The sequence below is a fragment of the Centruroides sculpturatus genome, unplaced genomic scaffold (genome assembly GCF_000671375.1).
Source record: "Centruroides sculpturatus isolate CEXI.00-Female unplaced genomic scaffold, Cexi_2.0 scaffold303, whole genome shotgun sequence".
NCBI classification, from domain to species: Eukaryota; Metazoa; Arthropoda; class Arachnida; order Scorpiones; family Buthidae; genus Centruroides; species Centruroides sculpturatus.
Genome location: NW_019384613.1, coordinates 548,240 through 567,538, shown reverse-complemented (window position 1 = coordinate 567,538; position 19,299 = coordinate 548,240). Strand labels below are relative to the sequence as shown.

The 19,299-nt window shown below is 32.8% G+C and overlaps 1 protein-coding gene across 1 annotated transcript in view; it reads left to right on the top strand.

The window, feature by feature from the left end:
• Positions 1 to 19,299, top strand: part of LOC111625314 (receptor-type tyrosine-protein phosphatase mu-like) — a 97,716-nt gene extending 78,417 nt beyond the window's left edge. The window contains exons 26-40 of the mRNA XM_023368439.1: positions 5,405 to 5,492; positions 8,595 to 8,671; positions 8,765 to 8,801; positions 8,937 to 9,034; positions 9,441 to 9,563; positions 9,656 to 9,804; positions 9,889 to 10,024; positions 10,107 to 10,256; positions 17,193 to 17,292; positions 17,363 to 17,442; positions 17,899 to 18,036; positions 18,104 to 18,229; positions 18,299 to 18,453; positions 18,516 to 18,651; positions 18,730 to 19,299. Of these exons, the coding sequence (XP_023224207.1) occupies positions 5,405 to 5,492; positions 8,595 to 8,671; positions 8,765 to 8,801; positions 8,937 to 9,034; positions 9,441 to 9,563; positions 9,656 to 9,804; positions 9,889 to 10,024; positions 10,107 to 10,256; positions 17,193 to 17,292; positions 17,363 to 17,442; positions 17,899 to 18,036; positions 18,104 to 18,229; positions 18,299 to 18,453; positions 18,516 to 18,651; positions 18,730 to 18,801 (1,665 nt within the window). The 3' untranslated portion in view covers positions 18,802 to 19,299. The remainder of the gene's footprint in view (positions 1 to 5,404; positions 5,493 to 8,594; positions 8,672 to 8,764; positions 8,802 to 8,936; positions 9,035 to 9,440; positions 9,564 to 9,655; positions 9,805 to 9,888; positions 10,025 to 10,106; positions 10,257 to 17,192; positions 17,293 to 17,362; positions 17,443 to 17,898; positions 18,037 to 18,103; positions 18,230 to 18,298; positions 18,454 to 18,515; positions 18,652 to 18,729) is intronic.

Genomic DNA, 19,299 nt, shown 5'->3' with positions numbered 1-19,299 from the left:
ACTAAAAACTACAGAAAACACATACTCAAAGATACAACACTCACAAATGACACATGCAGAAAATGTCACATCATGCCAGAAACTATACAACACATCACTTCTGGGTGCAAGCTCTTGGCACAGACAGATTACTTACACAGACACAATCAAGTAGCAAATATAATACACCAAGAGCTTGCAAAGAAACACAAATTAGTAGACATCCAAGAACCATACTACAAGTATATTCCACAAACAGTATTGGAAAACAACATGCACAAAATGTACTACGACAGAGCCATAATCACAGATAAAACAATTTACCACAACAGACCAGACATCACACTCATTGACAAACACAATAAAATCACATACATTATAGACATAGCCATTCCAAACACTCACAATGTACAAAACACATGCACTGAAAAAATTAGCAAGTACACAGAACTTGCCCAGGAAATAAGGCATCTGTGGAGGATAGATAGGGTGCTTACTGTACCTGTCGTTCTCTCCTGTACAGGTGTGATACCACACACACTACACAAAGGCCTGGGAACATTACAATTGAATAGAAATACATACATCACACTACAGAAGGCCACTGCATTGAATACATGCCACATTGTTAGGAAATTCCTGAATACAGACACTGACACACTTATTTAATTTTTGTTTTTGGTTACTATGCCTTGACTCTGGTCCGGCATAGTACACAGACACCAGTGTGAACTGAGTAACCCACTAAACCCAACATAACGATAAATAACGATAAAAATACATAGCCTAACAATGCAACCTAAATCTATAGTTTCCTCTATGGAGTGATAATGACAAATGGAGCAGTGACGTGTACATCATTCTGACCATAAACAAGGAGACTAGCATCAACAGTTTATTTCAGGTACATCAGAATACCTCAAGATCCTTTAATTAAAGGCTTGAGGCAACTACTGTGGCATGCCTCTTTTCATGACTAATCTAGTATGCCAGTCAATCTGATCACATCCATATATAGTGTTGTCATCATGCTGGATAAACAATTCAGACAGGACGATATGTTTTCTAGGAAGTTGCTGAGTATTTATACATCTATATGTCGACCTTGAGACAATGTTTAAGGTGCAAGATGAAGACACGACCAAGCAAATACACATCAACCAGAAGAGTGAGGTTAACCTCAGTCCGATGTCATATATGTTGGCAACAAGATGCTTGACCACCGTTCCCAACTACCACAGGTTCATTGAATATAAAGACAATATTAAAAGAGTAGGATCCACTACATTTTTGTCTCCACACAATGTTCTGATACAGAGGTAGATTGGTGGGCAGCCAAAATCATTATAACTATCTCTTGCATTTCCAAACTGGAATTATAACCACACTGTTATCAATACATGTTAAACAGCAGGAACAATTGTAAGCTCGCCGACTTTCAGGGAGAAATCAGTTAATCCCACATCAGGAAGACTAGGGTCGTCTATGTGTCAGCGGTGTGGCAGAGACAGAAATGACAAGTGTTTTACAAAGAAAACCATTTATTGGGACAGAAACATGCTTACATAGGTGATGAGTTTGATTAACTATGTTAATTTGTTGAGAATTTGTCCTGATGCTGAGCAATGTGCCTTCGAACTTGTGAGAGTTTCAGTCAATCTGTTGTAGCTCTGGGACAAGAAGGGTTTGTTTGTTGCGGCGCAGATGATAGGCGAAGATGTTCAGTGTCTGAGGAAGCCTATGAGTCACACAGCACAACTTTTTGCAACACAGAACCCTTTTTTCAGAGGGAGACAGCTGTTTCAACCTTGAATTTTTGGTTTATATAGTTTTTTTTCTTTTCCATCAATATTTCTGATTGGCTCCATGTCCTATTCCTCGCTTCCTAATTGATCTCTCATTTATCTCTATGTGAACCCTGAGACCCGATTGGGTCACAAGAAAGGTCTGTTTCAAGACGTCTGTCCAATATTTTTTTGCTGACTCTGACTGGAGTTTGTTGATAGAACTATAAGTCATGCTCATAATTTAGCCCATTGTTTCTATCTTCTGTCATTTTAGGATTTTAATGATTGCATGTGATGTTTTTCTAACCATCAGATCTTTGTCCTGGTACTGAGCAGTGTGCCTTCAGTCAATCTGTTGACTGAAACTCTCACACCCTTTATCAAATTTTTAATCTAAATCAACTGTTTATGAGTGTTTGTGTCAGAGTTCAATCTTCCAGGACTGACATTGTAAAGTACTATTTTTAACTTATCACTCTACAACGAATTTCGTTCCGGAAAGAGCCAGTACCTAACGGGTACTTTACGCGGGTTCGCGTTTGTTAGTTTGCCAGGCCTGGACTTTTCACGTGCACCGAAATAAATTAAAGACAAGTTAGTCAAAAATCAATAAAAGTATTTAATAAAGATCTAGGAATAACTATTTACAATATTTATAACAAACAACAAATTTATTCAATCAAATCAAATCCAAAAGTCAACCCAACAAAATTCAATCTTATTCTAACTTAGAACTATTCCCCTTGGAATTCCGACAAAATCAATCCTTAACTTAAGGTTCAGAATTTCTTACAACTACAAATCCTAACCATCACCTCAATTATACTAGGAACCTTTTTCCAACTCAAGCCTTTTCCTATTCCTCGATCCACAAATCGAAAAACTGCAATCGCCTTGGACTATTTCCTATTGGACACCTTGTTCACTGCTACTAGCAGACCAACGCTTTCTTTTCAGGAGCTCACCTCTCTTGTCTTCACTTGAGCTACGCTATTTATAGTCTGAGGTGACGTCACAGTTTCTAAGTGAGACACTCCCCTCATTTACATACTTACACGTAACATTCACTTTTTTCTTACTTATCTGGTAGCTTAATTCCCGACAATACTTTGTTAACCTTTTACAGTCTTTTCTTGAACAATTATCGGGATGTTTCCTTTAAGGTTTAACAAGTCCTTAAAAGTCTGTGGGGTCTGTCCCCCCTTTCAGTGCGGTCTTACTATCTGCCGCTCAGGCATGCACGTGAGTGTGAGTGTGAGCTATGGCGCTTTCGTCGGTGAGTTGGTTTTATCTTCTCTTTTTAACTTTCTAAGGTGACGGGTGAGGAAACCTTCGTCCTAACTAAACATAAACCCAAACAAAATATAATAAAAGCAAAATAAAAGTAAAATAAAATAATGCTCGGACTTGGTTCCTTACAACATTCCATCTGATTTGTTATGTCATTCATCTTTGTGTCATGTTTGTTTTGACAATTACAGTTTTTTTTCCTCCTCTCTCTTACATAACCATCATGACCTTTGATCCGACTTGACAATAGCGTTTTCGCTTTTAATTAACTTGAAATTAAATTATAGTTTTGACCCATTCTGGAACCTCACACAATCTCTCTCCTCTGTCTGGCAATATCTCCTTAGTCCTTTGCATGAACTGCTGCCATCATAGTCCACTTCCTCCTGCTTGTTTACTTTAACCTAACTTCCTTCCTGACCAACATTGGTATTCCATTTTCAGCAGTTCAAACCTGAAGATGACCCATTAACTGGCTTGAAAATGTTAGCATTCCTTAAATTTCATCCACTGTTAAAGGTGTAGTGATTAATTCAGATTATGAAATTGGGACTGTAAATTTTAAGGAAACAAAAACTCAAGTTTTTAAATCAATATTTATTTGTTGATTTAATAAGATTTATTTAATAGTAGGTATGTTTTTAGTAAATACAGGATGTCTATAAATTTTTCACTGGATTAAGAAATTTGAAAAAAAAAAAAAATCCTAAAAGATATCAAAAAGTTTTGTTGTATTTTATTCTGTAACTCAAATATTTTTTTGCTAATGGTTTTCCTGGACAATTTGCACTTTATATGTAGTCAGTGTCAACTACAGTTAATCTAGGAATATGTAGTTGAAGGCTAACATGGTGAATGGATTTGCTAGGACTGCATCAAAATTTTTTCCGGATAGTGGTGGCTAGTTTTTCATACATGCTAGGTGTACCTCCATATTTCTGATGCAAGATAATCCCAGTCTCTTGAAATTGCTTCAGCCATCGTTTAATTAACTGTTCAGTTGATGGATGTTTATGAAATTCACATACAAACCTTCTCATAACTGACTTTGGTGATTTTGTTTCCCATAGCCAAAGAACACACTTTGCTTTTTCACTTATTGACACCATGTTTGCTGCAATACTAGTGTGGTACTCATGAACCATGTTTATTTTTTTGTTTTCCTTTCTCTATCCTAAGCTGTTACGACACCTCACTCAGACTTATTACCAGAGGCGATAACAGTCTCAATTTGCCAGATGTTCATCCAGAGAGGGTCAACCAGGCTTTGTGTCTTTGTGGAGCATTTTGATTGGAGGAAAGGAGATTGTGATATATAGAAAGGGTATAAGAATGAATGAACTCAGGTGACAATGTCTTTTTCCTTCAATCATCTTCATCTTGTTTGAAGTGACCACCAAGCAGGCGAGAAATCACTGAAGATAGGAAGGTGAGCATGTGTAGGAAGGAACAAGGGACTAGTGACTCTTAATAGAAGGAAGCATAATTGTGAATGTACAGTACATATCTATGATGATTTAGTATATAAGACATTGTCAAGATTATGTACCCTTGTTTAGCGGGATTAGATTGTTTTTAACACAAAACGATTTCCAACAACTTAACACTTCGTTGAGTAATAACAATCCACATCAAGCAGATATAACATAACATCAAGTAGATATTAAAAAATAACAGGCACACCACCACCTTATCGACCTACGTTACCGACCCTGAAATATGGGCGGACTTCCAGAATACCAGACTAATCAGACAAGCGTTCTGAACTGATCACATCCGACACCTGGAGGCCTGGGAGATTCATAAATCTAACTGTCGGGGCACCTGCATCAACTTCAAAGATGGTGAAACAATCACTCAGGCATGGAGGTATTTGTTCAAGGAATTCGGACAGGGACAATCGGAGGGGTGGAACCCAACGCGCACGATTATTTACATCTCTGGCAACATCATTACGACGGTCAGGAGGAAACACGGTCAGTCACCACCTGAAGCAGACCTCGGTAGAGGTCGAAAGCGTTTATGGAGGTAGTTAAAGACATAACACTTGTACAAAAAGGTTTTTTGTGGATTGTCATTAGATTGTTTTCAATTATATATAAATATATACTGTATAATTTCCACAAAATTGTTCTCAAGTGAAGGGAATTACACTAATGATTTTTAATGTTGCCACATATGTGTAAAAAATTCTTTGAGGTGTAGGAATTGCTGTAAATATTTTCTTAATATGTTTTCCGATCTTTTTAATCAAATTCTTAATCTGATGAATAATTTATGGACATTCTATACTATACTTATACTTATTTATTTTTGTGTTATAATTTTGTTTGATTTATTTTATTTAGAAACTACCACGAGGGCAATGTTCACAATGGTTGGTAGCCAAAAAACCTGAAAACATCACAAAAAATAGATATGGGAATTTATTACCTTGTAAGTAAACTATTACTTTATCTTATATTTTGTATATTTAGAACTAACATAATTTTGGGCAGATAACCTGCAAGTTACCTGTATTTGAAAGATAATTTGAAAGGGGATGTAGGTTATATTCTGATTTTAAATTTCAGTTTTGAGTTGAAATTGATTCAAACTATACAAATTACTGATAATTTTAATATCGATAATAAAATTATTTTCTGTTTAATTTTTCCAGTCTATCTTATTGTAATTACTGAACAAAAGAAATTAGTCATAAAATAAAAATAAATCATATATATTTATTTTTACACTTAATTTACATAATTGGGGTGTTCATAAACACCTGCAATTATATCAAGTACAGAGGTGAATACAAGGGCATCTGTACATTGAGGGTATACTTGGAGCATGTGTTCGCTTTTCATCTGGTTGCCTTTTTTCCTAATTTCCAAGGGGCCCCAAATTTTATAATCAACAAACAACAGAAAATTCATGATTTCTAGTCTATTCTTAAAATATAAAAGAAATTAACAAATGATATTTGTCCATTGTCCCATACGACTTTGTTGTATATTGACCAAAACTTTTTTCAAGGCCAAGTTAGACTCAATTGCAATCAATGCCACCTTGTGGGATTGTGCTGATTCATAGTTTGAAACTTCTTGCATAATGTATGATGCCATTTTTTATAGTCTGTGGGTGCCACTGGGTGAATAATTCAGTATTTCAGAGAGATTTCTCAGTGGTGACTTTCCTGTTAAGACTAAGTATCATACATATGAGGTGTCTTCAAATGCACATTAGTGAAGAGATATAAATGCATGCTTGTGTGTGTATGACACTACTAAGTTATTGTCTTTGCTAGCAATACTTCAATTGAAAGTCATTTAATATTTTAAATTTTATACAAATGTTAGTTTAATTAATGTAAAACAGTTTTCTACATAACCAAGTTTTAAAGATAAAGCAAAAAAGACCATGTCATCTTTAGTTTTGATTTTGTTAATTGTTATTCAAATTAAATTTAATAATTTTAAATAAAAATTAAATAAAATTAGTAGTTGAAGGCTAACATGGTGAATGGATTTGCTAGGACTGCATCAAAATTTTTTCCGGATAGTGGTGGCTAGTTTTTCATACATGCTAGGTGTACCTCCATATTNTATTAGTATAAGATAGCAGTCTAATTGCATACTTTTAAAAAAATTATTTTATATTAATTATTAATATGAAGGTTATTTTTTTCAACAAGAATGAAGAACAAAACCACTTTATTTGTAAAAGATAGTTACAGTTTTCACCCATTTTTCCACATAATTGCCTTGTCAATTCAGGCAGACATCATACCATGACAGCAACTTTTGTATTTTCAAGCTTTTGTATACTCAAACTTTTGTATACTTTTGTATACTTGAAATTTGAGGAAACTCCTCACTGAGCTCAGAAATTGTGAACCGATGCTTTTTTCACACCAATTGATCTACTTTGTCCACCAAATCGTTGGTCATCACACACTTCCTCCCTTGACTGCCCTCATCATGAATGTTGTCATGTCCTTGTTTGAATTTCCTGCACCATTCACACACGCATCTGTAGCTCATGAGGTTCTCACCATACACATTACACATCCTTTGATGAATTTCACCTCCATTCAGCCCTTCGGCCTGAAGAAATCAAATTACTGCTCATACTTCACAGTTGGCAGGAGACTGGATTGGCTACATCATGTTTACTGCATAGTAGCAAATGTCTAAAATAGCTTGGCACAATGCTAAGTTGTGAGGAAATATACTACTTACTAGGTGTGCACCCCGTCCCTGTCTCACATGCTTTCAATTTTTTTCATATATCAGTGGAGGTTGAGAAAAAAAATAACCCTCATAGTTAAACTATAGTCTGAATAATCAGGAAATTTCTATGATTATTGTATTGTATTTCTATGATTTCTATGATTATTGTAGAATGTCTTTATTTGGTTGTTTATGTGTATATTTAACACTGGGACATCCAATCTGTGTGGATCTTGTAAAATTTTGTCTCTTAAGATAGCTAGATTGAGAACATTTTCCTGATAAACAAGGTTCTTTAGATAGTCCTATAAACAAAAGTCATGGGTTCCAATCTGGTAATCATGGCAGCCATGACATTGAAATAATAAGTTAATTCTTCTCTCATACAGAAAATATAGTTGCAGTAAGGCTTGCACATTTAAAGTTGATATATGGGATGCACCATCTTGCATAAAGATTGTGGTGTTCAGACAATTTCTCTACTCAATACTAATTAGAAAACATAAAATAATGTGCACATTAAGGGTACAACAGTGCCAAATTTTATCTTAGCAACTAAATTTTAATGTAAAAATTTTTTTCAAAGATTGAAACAGTTTACTCAGGACAGTATACATATAAAATTTGGTTGAGTTTTTTCTACAGATAGCTCTGAACACTTGCTCTTTAATTATAAAAATATGATCAGCTTGTATAATTTTAACTTAAGTAGATTTTAACATATTGATGGAAATTATATTTTAGTACAATAAAAATGCATTTATTTCAAATATAAACAGCTAAATTCATATTTATTTGTGACATTCAATAAGATGTACCACATATTATTCAGGTTAATAGAAATGTTGATAATCATCTATGAGTACAGTTATACATTGATATATACATAGACTATCAAAAAAATAACAAGATAAAAAATCAATCATTCTTCAAACTATTTTTATAAATGAAAATGTAAATAATCCATTTTTATGACAAGAGTGATGTTTGGAAACAACAAATCCTTTCAGCCATCAGTCTAAAGGTAAGTTATGCAGTTACTTAATTATTATTGTTATTTACTCTTCAAGATCACATCAGATAACCATTAAAAAGAGAATTTAATGAATGCCAGATAATGAAAATATCTGGCATTCATTAAAAAAGAAATTCACTTAATGTTGAATAATAATCAGATGCCAAGCTGCTTGAATTGCCTAGCTCTCTTCATAAAATAAGAAGTAGGATGGCAAATTTTTACTGCCAAAAATTCTATTTCAAAATAATTTTTGATCTTTAAAATAAAACAAGAAAAAATAATAATTGAATATGATCAATTTTTTAGATGATGATAATCGAGTAATATTGAAAATTGTATCAGATGCCAATTCATCAGATTATATCAATGCCAGTTACATTGATGTAAGTTACATTGATTACATTCTCCTGTCTTTTAAAGTAAATACTAAAACTACAATCACATTTTAAATTTATAATTTTTATATTTATTTCTAGGGATACAATCGAGTAAGAGAATACATAGCAACTCAAGGTAAACAGTATGTTTTGTTATAGTTTAAGCTTTGCAATATATTGTATTTTATGTATGCTGGATAGATGAGATAAATATTTCTTGATAAAATGGGATTAAGAAAGATTTTTATAAACACTATTAATTATTTTTCAGGTCCAAAAGAAAATACAATTTCAGATTTTTGGAGAATGGTTTGGCAAGAGAATTCTTCTGTTATTGTGATGGTTACAAGTTTAGTAGAGAATGGAAAGGTATTTCTTTCAACCTACTTAAAATCTACTGATATTAATTATATTATAAATTTTAATTTTCAAAGTATATATATTATTGATTATTTGCTATGTTCTAATCAGCATCGATGGTAAAACCTTAGTTGCCAATCTTGTCATACCCTTTTGTACCATAATTCCCTCTCAATAAACTATACATTCTTTTGGTTGATAACATTGAGTCCATACGTGTTATTTCCCAATCCACTCACATCTCATAGATACATTCCATTATTTATTAAAATATTTTTATAAATTTCACTTAAATTTGAAAAGTTATAAATGTATTGGATATCAAGTTTTGTATGTATTTAAAGTGATTTATAAACTCCTGTTTCTTTTTTCTGTTATGTATTAGAAGTTAAGATGTTTTTTTTTTTAATTTTAGAACAAATGTGCCAAATACTGGCCAGACGATAGTATTTGTCATGACGATCTTGAAATTCTGTTAAGTCATACAGAATCTTGCATGGATTTCATTGTTCGCACCATACTTGTTCGTAAAACAAGTGTAAGTGGAATTTGCAAAATTAAATATGTTCAAAACTAAATGACAAAATTTTTAGAGAGGAATTGTTAAAATATTATTGTTTATTTTAACAGATAGGAGAAACTAGAAGAGTTAAACATTATCAATTTTTAGACTGGCCTGATCACAAAGTGCCGTCGAGTGCATCCTCGTTACTTATCTTAATAAGAAGAATGAGATCAGAAAATCCAAATTTAGAAAGTCCAATAATTGTACATTGCAGGTATTTTAACTTAAATAATTTGATTTTATAATAGAACTATATAATATGGTTAAGAATTGATTATTACACTTCTGTATAATTTAGTGCCGGAATAGGACGATCGGGTACCTTCATCGTTCTTGATGCATTGCTACAACAGACCGAAAGAGAGAAACAAATTAACATATTAAGTTTTGTGCACAAAATGAGAACTCAGAGAATTGACATGGTTCAAAATTTGGTAATTATATAATGATTTAGAAAATATGTCAGAATAATTAATGCACATGACTTTCAATACAGATTATTTTTGTTCTTTACAGGAGCAATACATATTCATACACGAAACAATACTTGAAGCAGTGCAGTTTGGAAACACTGCAGTTATGGCTGATGATCTTCCTCTTTACGTGAAAAATATTTGTTGTATAAAGGCAGATGAAAAAATATCAAAACTCGAAAGTCAGTTTCAGGTATAATTTCTTACTTGTTTAATTCTTAATATTGTCATATATTGATCATTCAAACATCTTAAATTATGGTACACTGGCCAAAGCATCTGGCATTATCTGCAGAACCTTAATAAAAATGTTGTAATTGGATAAAATTTTGTTATTATTGGATGTATAATGTAGTGTGCATTCATTTATATATATCACTAGCTGCAAGGACCTGCTTCGCTGGGTTTTTATTTGTATGTAATATAGTTTTTTTTATGTATAAAAGACTGTTTTTCTAAGTAATCTAGAATCTAGCGAAATTTCTATGATTATTGTATTGTATTTCTATGATNAGAATTTTTACGTCCAGTCAAACGAACTAATTTCAACGTTTCTGGAACATTTTCAATCGTTCTATAATCGAACCAATATTCGAATTTTATGTTCAAATTTAATTCGAATATTGTTCGAATTAAATTCGAACAAATTCAAACATAACATTCGAAATAGAAAACCACTTTCAGCCCCATATCTCCCGCACCCTTATAGCTATCGAGACGCAACCCCCATAGTGCACAAATGGAGACTTGGGGCTACTACCACATACAAACACCGTTCACGTGCGATGTGTAGTTTTGGCGGAAAAGTGAAATATAGGGACACACACGTCCATTTTTATATATATACTGTATATAGATAGAATTTATATTATTATATATTTGTGCATTTATTTATATATATTATAGCATATGAAATCTTATGGATATTTTCAAAATTACATGTGAATGGTCTTCCATTTCAAGAATATACATGTAGTATAATGAAAAAAACCAACTTGTTAGCCAAAATTAAGTCTAAACCATTATATTATTATTTGAACTATTGACCCAAAGTAGAGGTTCAAGTCCTATTCAGGATTGATCTTTTCTTTCAGATTTATATGAGGTCTGTCCAGAAAGTTTGCAAACTTTGCAAATAGAAGTTGTTTGCATTTATCTAGAAGCTAGTCAGTTTTGTAGCCTTCAAACTAATCCCCTCCTGAGTCTATGCACTGAATTCAGCACTTCTGCCATGAAAAGAACACTTCCTGAAATACTTCTTGAATGATGTGCAGATCTACTAGGAAATTTTCCTTAATGGTGTCAATGAATTCAAAACAGCAACTTTTGAGAATAAATTTTAATTTGGAAAACAAAAAGAAGTCTGCTGGGATTTAGTCCTGTGAATTTGAAGGTTGGAGAAAAGGTGGCATCGAGTTCTTGGCCAAAAACTCTTATCAGCAACGATGTGTGGATGGAAGTTTCACTATGCTGTTCTCTCCATTGGTCAGTCTTTTCTTTCTCACTGCTCCATGAAGACATTTCAATACCTCCAGATAGTATTCCTTATTTACTGTCTTTCCTTCTGGAAGAAATTCCCAATGAATAATACCATCAGAATTGAACAAAACAGTGAGCAAGATTGCTACACTCAACCAAACTTGTCATGCCTTTTGGGTTGCAGTAAAGATTTTTTCATTCACTGATAACTGATATTTTTCTTCCATGTTGTACCCATAGACCAGAGGTGGCCAACAGTTTTTGCCCCCGGGCTGAATTGGAAAAGAAAACTTTTTCACAGGCCAAACCAGAGGCTGCCCTAGGAAGATTTTGAAGTGGTGCAAGATCTCGTTGTGGTGTCACCCCATAGAGACTGAATTGTAGATAGAGATTACAGATACATTTTTCACATTATGATGCTTTATGAACACTCTATGCTGTACTTACGAGATTTGTAATGGAGGGTTAACTCTAAACACATACTGAGTGTTGACCTTTATTTTTTTAGGCGTCAGAATTTTTCATCGAGCTATTCGGACTTCAGTAGCTAATATTGAAAGATATGAAACCACATAAATTCATTAGACGCCAGATTTGCCCCATGGGCCATATGTTGGCCATGCCTGCCATAGACCCAAGTCTCATCCCCAGTGAAAATGTTTTTCATGAAATTCTTATCAGACCTAGCCCATCCCAGAACTCTTCACTCAATTGCAGTCACAGAAAGAAAATCAGAAAATGCAATCAACATGTTTACACAAACGAAGATAGAACAAACTGCTTGCAGCAGATAGTACAAAAAACTTGCTGGTAGAGAACTGTATAAGCTGCATTCAGAGTCAATTATCAGTTGGTGTATAATTTAAAAAATTTGCAAACTTTCCAGACATATCTCATAAATTTGTTCTTTACAATGCCAAATGTAGAATAAGAATACAGCAAACTGTCTGTCGGTGTTAAAGTTGTTTATTTGCAAAGCATTTACTGTATATTTCTGCAGATAAGACAATAGTTGAATCATAAAAAAAGGCCCCCCAAAATCCAGGGTCGTCTTATAGGACAGATACAAAAAAATTTAGTTGAAATTTATATAAATTAAAACAGGTATGTGCACAAAATAGAATAGCCCATATGACGTTTTTATGAATAGTCAATGTCATTACCTGAATGCCCAAATCAGTGCCAATGTTTGCAACAATCGCAAGGCAGTGCTGCCAGATGCAAGAAAATAAAATTTGTTCATTCAAAAAATTACAAATAGGACATAATTCCATATACACTATACAGTATTATTATTCAGATGATGATTGCCAATCTAAACTAAATTCATAGGCCGTTGATAGTTAGGGGGTCGTCTTATGGGACAGATATATGCTAAAACTGTAAAACTTCGGTGAAAATTTATACTTTGTCTTATCTGCGGAAATATATACAGTAGTTAAAAATGAGTACCTTGGACACTTTAAAATATCATCTTCAGGTTGATCATATACCTGTTACTGTGAATGATCGATAAATGGCGAATGTTAACATTCTCCGGTGAATGTCAGCATTCACACAGTCATTTCGTGTATGTACGAAATATTTGCTAAATATCATTATTTCTCACTTACACCGGCAAATGTCGACATTCAGCATGCACTGATGGTGAATGTTGAATAAAAATATTTTTATTATGTTAAGACAAAAATATGAATTTTTAATATGTCAAAATAGGAGAAAGCTTAAGTAACAGCACATAAAAAATAAATGTGAGGACCCAAACAAGGTCCAAAAGGAGGCATTCAATGACTTTTTAAACGAATCACGTTTCATAATGCAAAAGAACAAAATCAAAGGTCTGAAATAAACAATGAAAGTTTTTTTTTTGGTTAAAAGATTTAAAACAATAGTTAGATTAAAGTCGAGGAAAACGAGGCCAGAGAGGAGTTGTTCAGTCTTAAAGTTGACCTCTCCCATGCCCTTCGAAGGGTTTCGAATTGTCACCATGTGACGATGAGAGACCAATGGAGGAGCGACTTCGGTTGGAAAATCCATAAAACCGCGTTTTCAAGGACATGAAAAGTTCTTGGCCTTGGATTCAAAACGTTTCTTTCATGGAATTTTCATGCTCCCATCCCATCATTAGCGAAAGCAGCATCGACGGTTCAAGATTGACTTCAACGTCTAACCCAGAAGGTCGCCCAGGTGATTCCCAATGACGACCATCCTTCCCAAGTGTGCAGTGCACCCTGGGGCCATCGCTCTTCACACTGATTCACCGATAGCTCATCGTTCGTATGGATAATTGACTCTTTTTATAGTATGGACTGGTTTGCCCTTGGATAGTCCTTACGCTGATTGTAAAGAATAGCTGTAATCATCATTTCTATGTTTAATAAATGGTTTACGATGGAAACCTGTCTCAGTGAATCTTAACATTCCCACATGACGGAGTTGACCGCTCGGCTGTCAGTAAACTCCTCACCCCCAATCGGCTAACATCACATAAACTGTTCAACCTAAAACGAACAGTACATTCTTAATCAGAAAAGAAATTAATACAATAATAAACTTACACATAAATTATGTGATTAATGTTATACAATTTTATTTATTGCAACAACTTAAACTGTTATGGCACTTTCAATTGCACAAGAGTCCCTTGCTTTTACAACTGAAATGCAGTTGTAAAAGGTTCGTGGAATACTTTTTTTTGCAATGACAGCATGTATAACCTTGCCCTCCACTTTTCAAATTAGGTGCAGCTGCTTCTCTCAGCGATATTTTTTGAGAAGAAATCTCATCTATGGAAAGTAACTTTTCTTTACAAATTACGAATTGATTATGTTATTATGTGATTACGAACTGATCTGTTAATGGTGTCCTTTATTCGGATATTGCAGCCGCCTTACCGACCATCCCTCTCATCCTCTGCCACTAGACCTGACAAACCGATCCCCTCCTCACGGGATCAAAAGAACAAAAACACTATCCAATGACAAAGTAGGCATTTTTCACCAAACCGTTGCCGGGAAAAGAGGTACAACCTTGTCCTACCTCTGGCTACCTACAAAGGATTTGGTGACAGACTGTCCCCTCTCTGTTGACATTGGTTTCTCCAGTGTCGTTTCGACCTCCACCAAAGCTTATCTGTGCTTGTCGACATATACCAGCGATTGTTTGAATGTATAATAATATAACCAAATAATCGGTCTTTCACCGACGTACTCTGTCAACTATATGTATGTGTCAACATTCACTAGAGAATATCGACATTCTCTAATTTCGGTCTTTCACATTAACATATCATCCAAGTTTCAATTTTTTAAAAAAATCTAGTAATGAGTTGCATAACTTTCCTAGCTTTTATGAAGTTTTATTTTAAAAATAACATTTGCATTATTAATCAAAATAAATAAATAAATTGTATGTGGTGCCATCTGTTATGAGATTTTGTTATAAAAACTTTATATAAATTTAGTTAGTCATTATAAAATAGCAAAAGACTTAATTTTGAGGGTAGAGATGAGTTTTATAAAACAGTGTAAATGCTAACAAGTAAAATCTTCCTTAAGTCTGACCCCTCACAAGATATGACGTGTGACCACCCTCTATTTCTCCATTCTCTTGACCTTTTACTACCAAAATTGATTTGCATCAATGCCTCTTATATACAAGCCACCTTGCCAAATTTTTTTTTTTTTTTTTATCTTCACCCTGTCCTAAGATATTAAGCAAAATAGATGACAACACACACACATATTCACAGAATTTTTTTTGCCTCTTTTTGACTTTTTTGGGTTCAGGGGGTCTTAAAATGTGGAGATTTGCAAAAAAACTCTGAGGATCAAATTTGACACAATTCCAACACTTTCCCTTGTTATGTATACATAACAGCCGGGAAAGTAAAAGGACATTAAATTATACCAAACATGCCATTTAAATCATAATGCATGGTTTTTACATGAAATGGAACAAATGCAAAATAATTATAACATAAGTGCTATAATTGTAACTTGTTAATGTGATTCTTAACATATCAATCTTAAAATGAAAAGAATAAGTATGTAATTAGTTCAAATAAAAACAATAACAATAAAAATTCCTAAAATATGAATATGTTATGATTTTAATGTATTTTAAAAATAAATAAATAGAAAGAAATAAATGCAATTATTTTAACATTTTGAAAAGTGTAACCCATAGCTCTGGTAATTAGAGAGTGGGTTTGTTACAGGGCTTGCTCTGGGAATCATTATACATAATGATGTATAATGATTCTCAGAGCAAGCCCTGACTACCAGAGAAAGATTCATATATGATTTAAACATTGCTTAAGAGAGAAGCTTCAGTCCCTAAAGGTGTAAAATCATTCTGTAATACCTTTCTGGCAAGGTCAGTAGTAATCCTATTATTATTAATGTCACCTTGATGTTATTGAAAACAATATGATAATTTTCTGGTGGTTGCTCCTAAGTAAAAGGTTTTTGATCTTATACAGTTTTGCTGTAAGGGCCTGAATTTTCCAAAAAGGTATGACCATCCTTTATTACAAAGAATTCTACATACAGACAGTTGTGGCTCAATGGAAAGCATAACCCATTGTTTCTTGAAAGCCCAAACTATATGTAGAGTTACAGAACAGAAGGTTGTACACCAGATTTTTATTATTATAAATGGAGTGTAAAGCAGTAGGTGGGAAGAGAGATCTGTGGACCAGATTATTAATATATCTAAATTTTGCATGTGGATACTGCTGCTGCTACCAATTGTAGTTCCTTCCACACCAATAAGGGAGGTGAAGGGTATAAATGTACCCTGCAAATAAGGGTGGAAATAACAGCATAGAGGGAAACAAAAGCTAAACATTAGATAAAAATTTAGATTAGTAACTCTTGAAAAGAACCTTCCCAGGCAATTAAGATATTATTTACCTGTGTAAGATAGCAAGCAGGATAGCATATCACGAGTGGGAAGAAGAAAACTTTAGATTCAATGTTTCTCATGATCAACTCAACTAAAATAGCAAAAAGTGGCCCATAGAACACATTGTTTTTGGAAAAAATATTGGCCATTAAATTGGAAAAATTTTTGCTCCATAATCAAGAGGAGAGCCTCCTGTATATCAAGAATTTGTTGGAGAATAGTAACAGTGTGTTTGCAAGCACAACAGCTTTAAAATGTGGAACAGATGGATATAGTGAATTTATATCAATTTTGTAAATTGATGCATTTCAGGAGAAATTGTTCCCATTAGTTCATTGATAATCAATTTGGCCTCTAATGCTAAGGTGATTAATCTCTTTCTCAGGTTCAGTAGCCTAGAAATGAAAATAAACTGGCTAGAACATTTTCTAGGAAATATGTAGGATGAATGCACTTGTTAACACTGAGTAGAATAAAGTTAGAAATGGCTGCAGTTTCCAAATTGGATTATAACTGCTTCTATGATTGTCAATAAACAAGTTGATTCTGTTTCTCACTTTCACAACCAGCATATGCCTGTATATATATATATATATATATATATATCTTGGTGTATATATATCAAGAGATTAATTTGAACTGATGTCTGGTTCCTAAATATGTATAATTAAAACAAAAATTTTAAATTATTATTATTTATTTCATTCTAAAATTAATTTACATATAATTTTTTTCTAATTAGGTTTTATCAAAAATTAAGAAGAGAATTGAAGTTAATGATTGTTCTGAAGCATTGTCAGAATTAAATATCTTTAAAAACAGAGAGTTAATGATTGTTCCAGGTAATTTTTCACTTATTCTAATGAATCATTTTTTATGAATTTCTTAAATCAATTTTCTTCTTTTAATCAGAAAATCAGAAAAGTGTAAAATTAAAATCATTCAATTCAACTGAAGATGGAAATAATTACATTAATGCAATTACTGTAGATGTGAGTTATTTATTTATTTATTTATTGTTAGAATGTACAGTACATATAAATGTATAATTTAAAGTCAGAATATTTCTGTGAACTGTAATTCCCAACTTGGAACATTTCTACAATAAAAAATAATTTTCATTGTAGAAATTTTTAAACATTTAAATCAAAATGCAATGAGAACATTTATTAATCAAATTAAAGCATAGAGACATTTGAAACTGTTACAAAAACATAGTTTATAATTAATGTTTATAAGCCATTCTTAGGAACCCATCATAAACAGTTAGAATTCCTGAAAATATTTATTTAAAATAAAATTTTAGCTTTTCTAATTCCTATAAAAGTTTACTTAACTGAAATTCTAAGTTAAACTGAATGTTTTGATTTCTTTTGTAATATTATTAAAGGAATCAAACATTTTGGTTCCTTCTTTATTTACATAAAATTTCTTTTTTTTTATCTTAGGGTTATAAGCATAAGGATGCATTTCTTGTAACACAAATGCCTCTTCCTCACACTATTATAGATTTCTGGAAGATGATATACGATTATAATTCACCTCTCATTGTGATGTTAAATGACGGTAAAAGAACAGACGATCCGGTAAGATTCTCTGCCTTAAAAGAAAATTAAATAGAAATTCTTTTCATCTCATTTATTTCAAATTTAGTCCATTGGACAATACTGGCCAACTGAAGGTTTAGCAAGATATCATTTTTACGAAGTTCAAGTCGTGACTTTTGAAGATCACGGCACTGTTATTGTGCGAACCATTAAACTTATCAATACTATGAATGTGAGTTAATATTGTAAAATTAAATTATTTTAGATGTGCAAGATTTCAACATAATTTTATATTAATCAGTCCAGAGAATCCCCTCATAGAGTTGTTCAGTTGCAATTTAAGGAATGGCCACACGATCAGATTCTTCCGAGTTCTGCTTCCATGCTGGCATTACTAAACCAAGTTGACCGCTGGTATCGTGGAACAACTGGTGGCCCAATCACCATTCACTGCCTGTAAGTGTCTGGGTTGTCTTTTGATATCTTGTAAACATTCTAATAGATATGTATATTTTTAGGAATGGAGCTGAAAGATGTGGTCTATTTTGCATTACTAGTTATATCTGTGATCAGTTGAAAACAGAACATGCACTTGATGTTTTTAATACTGTAAAAAAGTTAAGAGCTAATCGACCTGAATTCATTACTTCTCTGGTATAAAATTAATACTATAATCTTAGATTTTATTATTTGAATAAGTCTAATTTGATTAACTTTTAATTTTATTTACAGGAACAATACAGATTTTGCTATCAGATTGCACTAGAACTCATAGATTCATATTTGTTACACAGATTAAATTAAAATTTTTACATTTGATGGATTTTCATACAAATTTATAGGAAATTCTCATGTGTTTTTAATGATTGATATGGCATAAACATCTTTTGTTGTAATAAATAAATGTTAAAAAATTTTCAAACATTCCAGATGGATTTTAAGTCTTAGGTGCAAAACATAAGTATTATCATAAATTTAGTAGTCTACAGGCTTAATTGTAATAAATCGAGAGAGAATAAATGCAATTACAAATGTGGAAAGAGTAACAATAACTGCAAATATGTAGAATGTTTCTTCATCAAAAACATCTACAAAAGCAGGTAGACTATCATAAATTTTGTTAAAGAGATTCAACTCTGACTTATATGAAGTCTTCATTTTCTTCTAGTGAATGAATATTCGTCAATCTTTTCTTGTGGAGTGTGTTTTTGAAGAATTTTATGGAATTCTTGAACAACTTCAAGAGATGTTAAATTTCCTGTTTTAAATAAATATTTATGGCCAGAATCTGCAAGAAAAAAA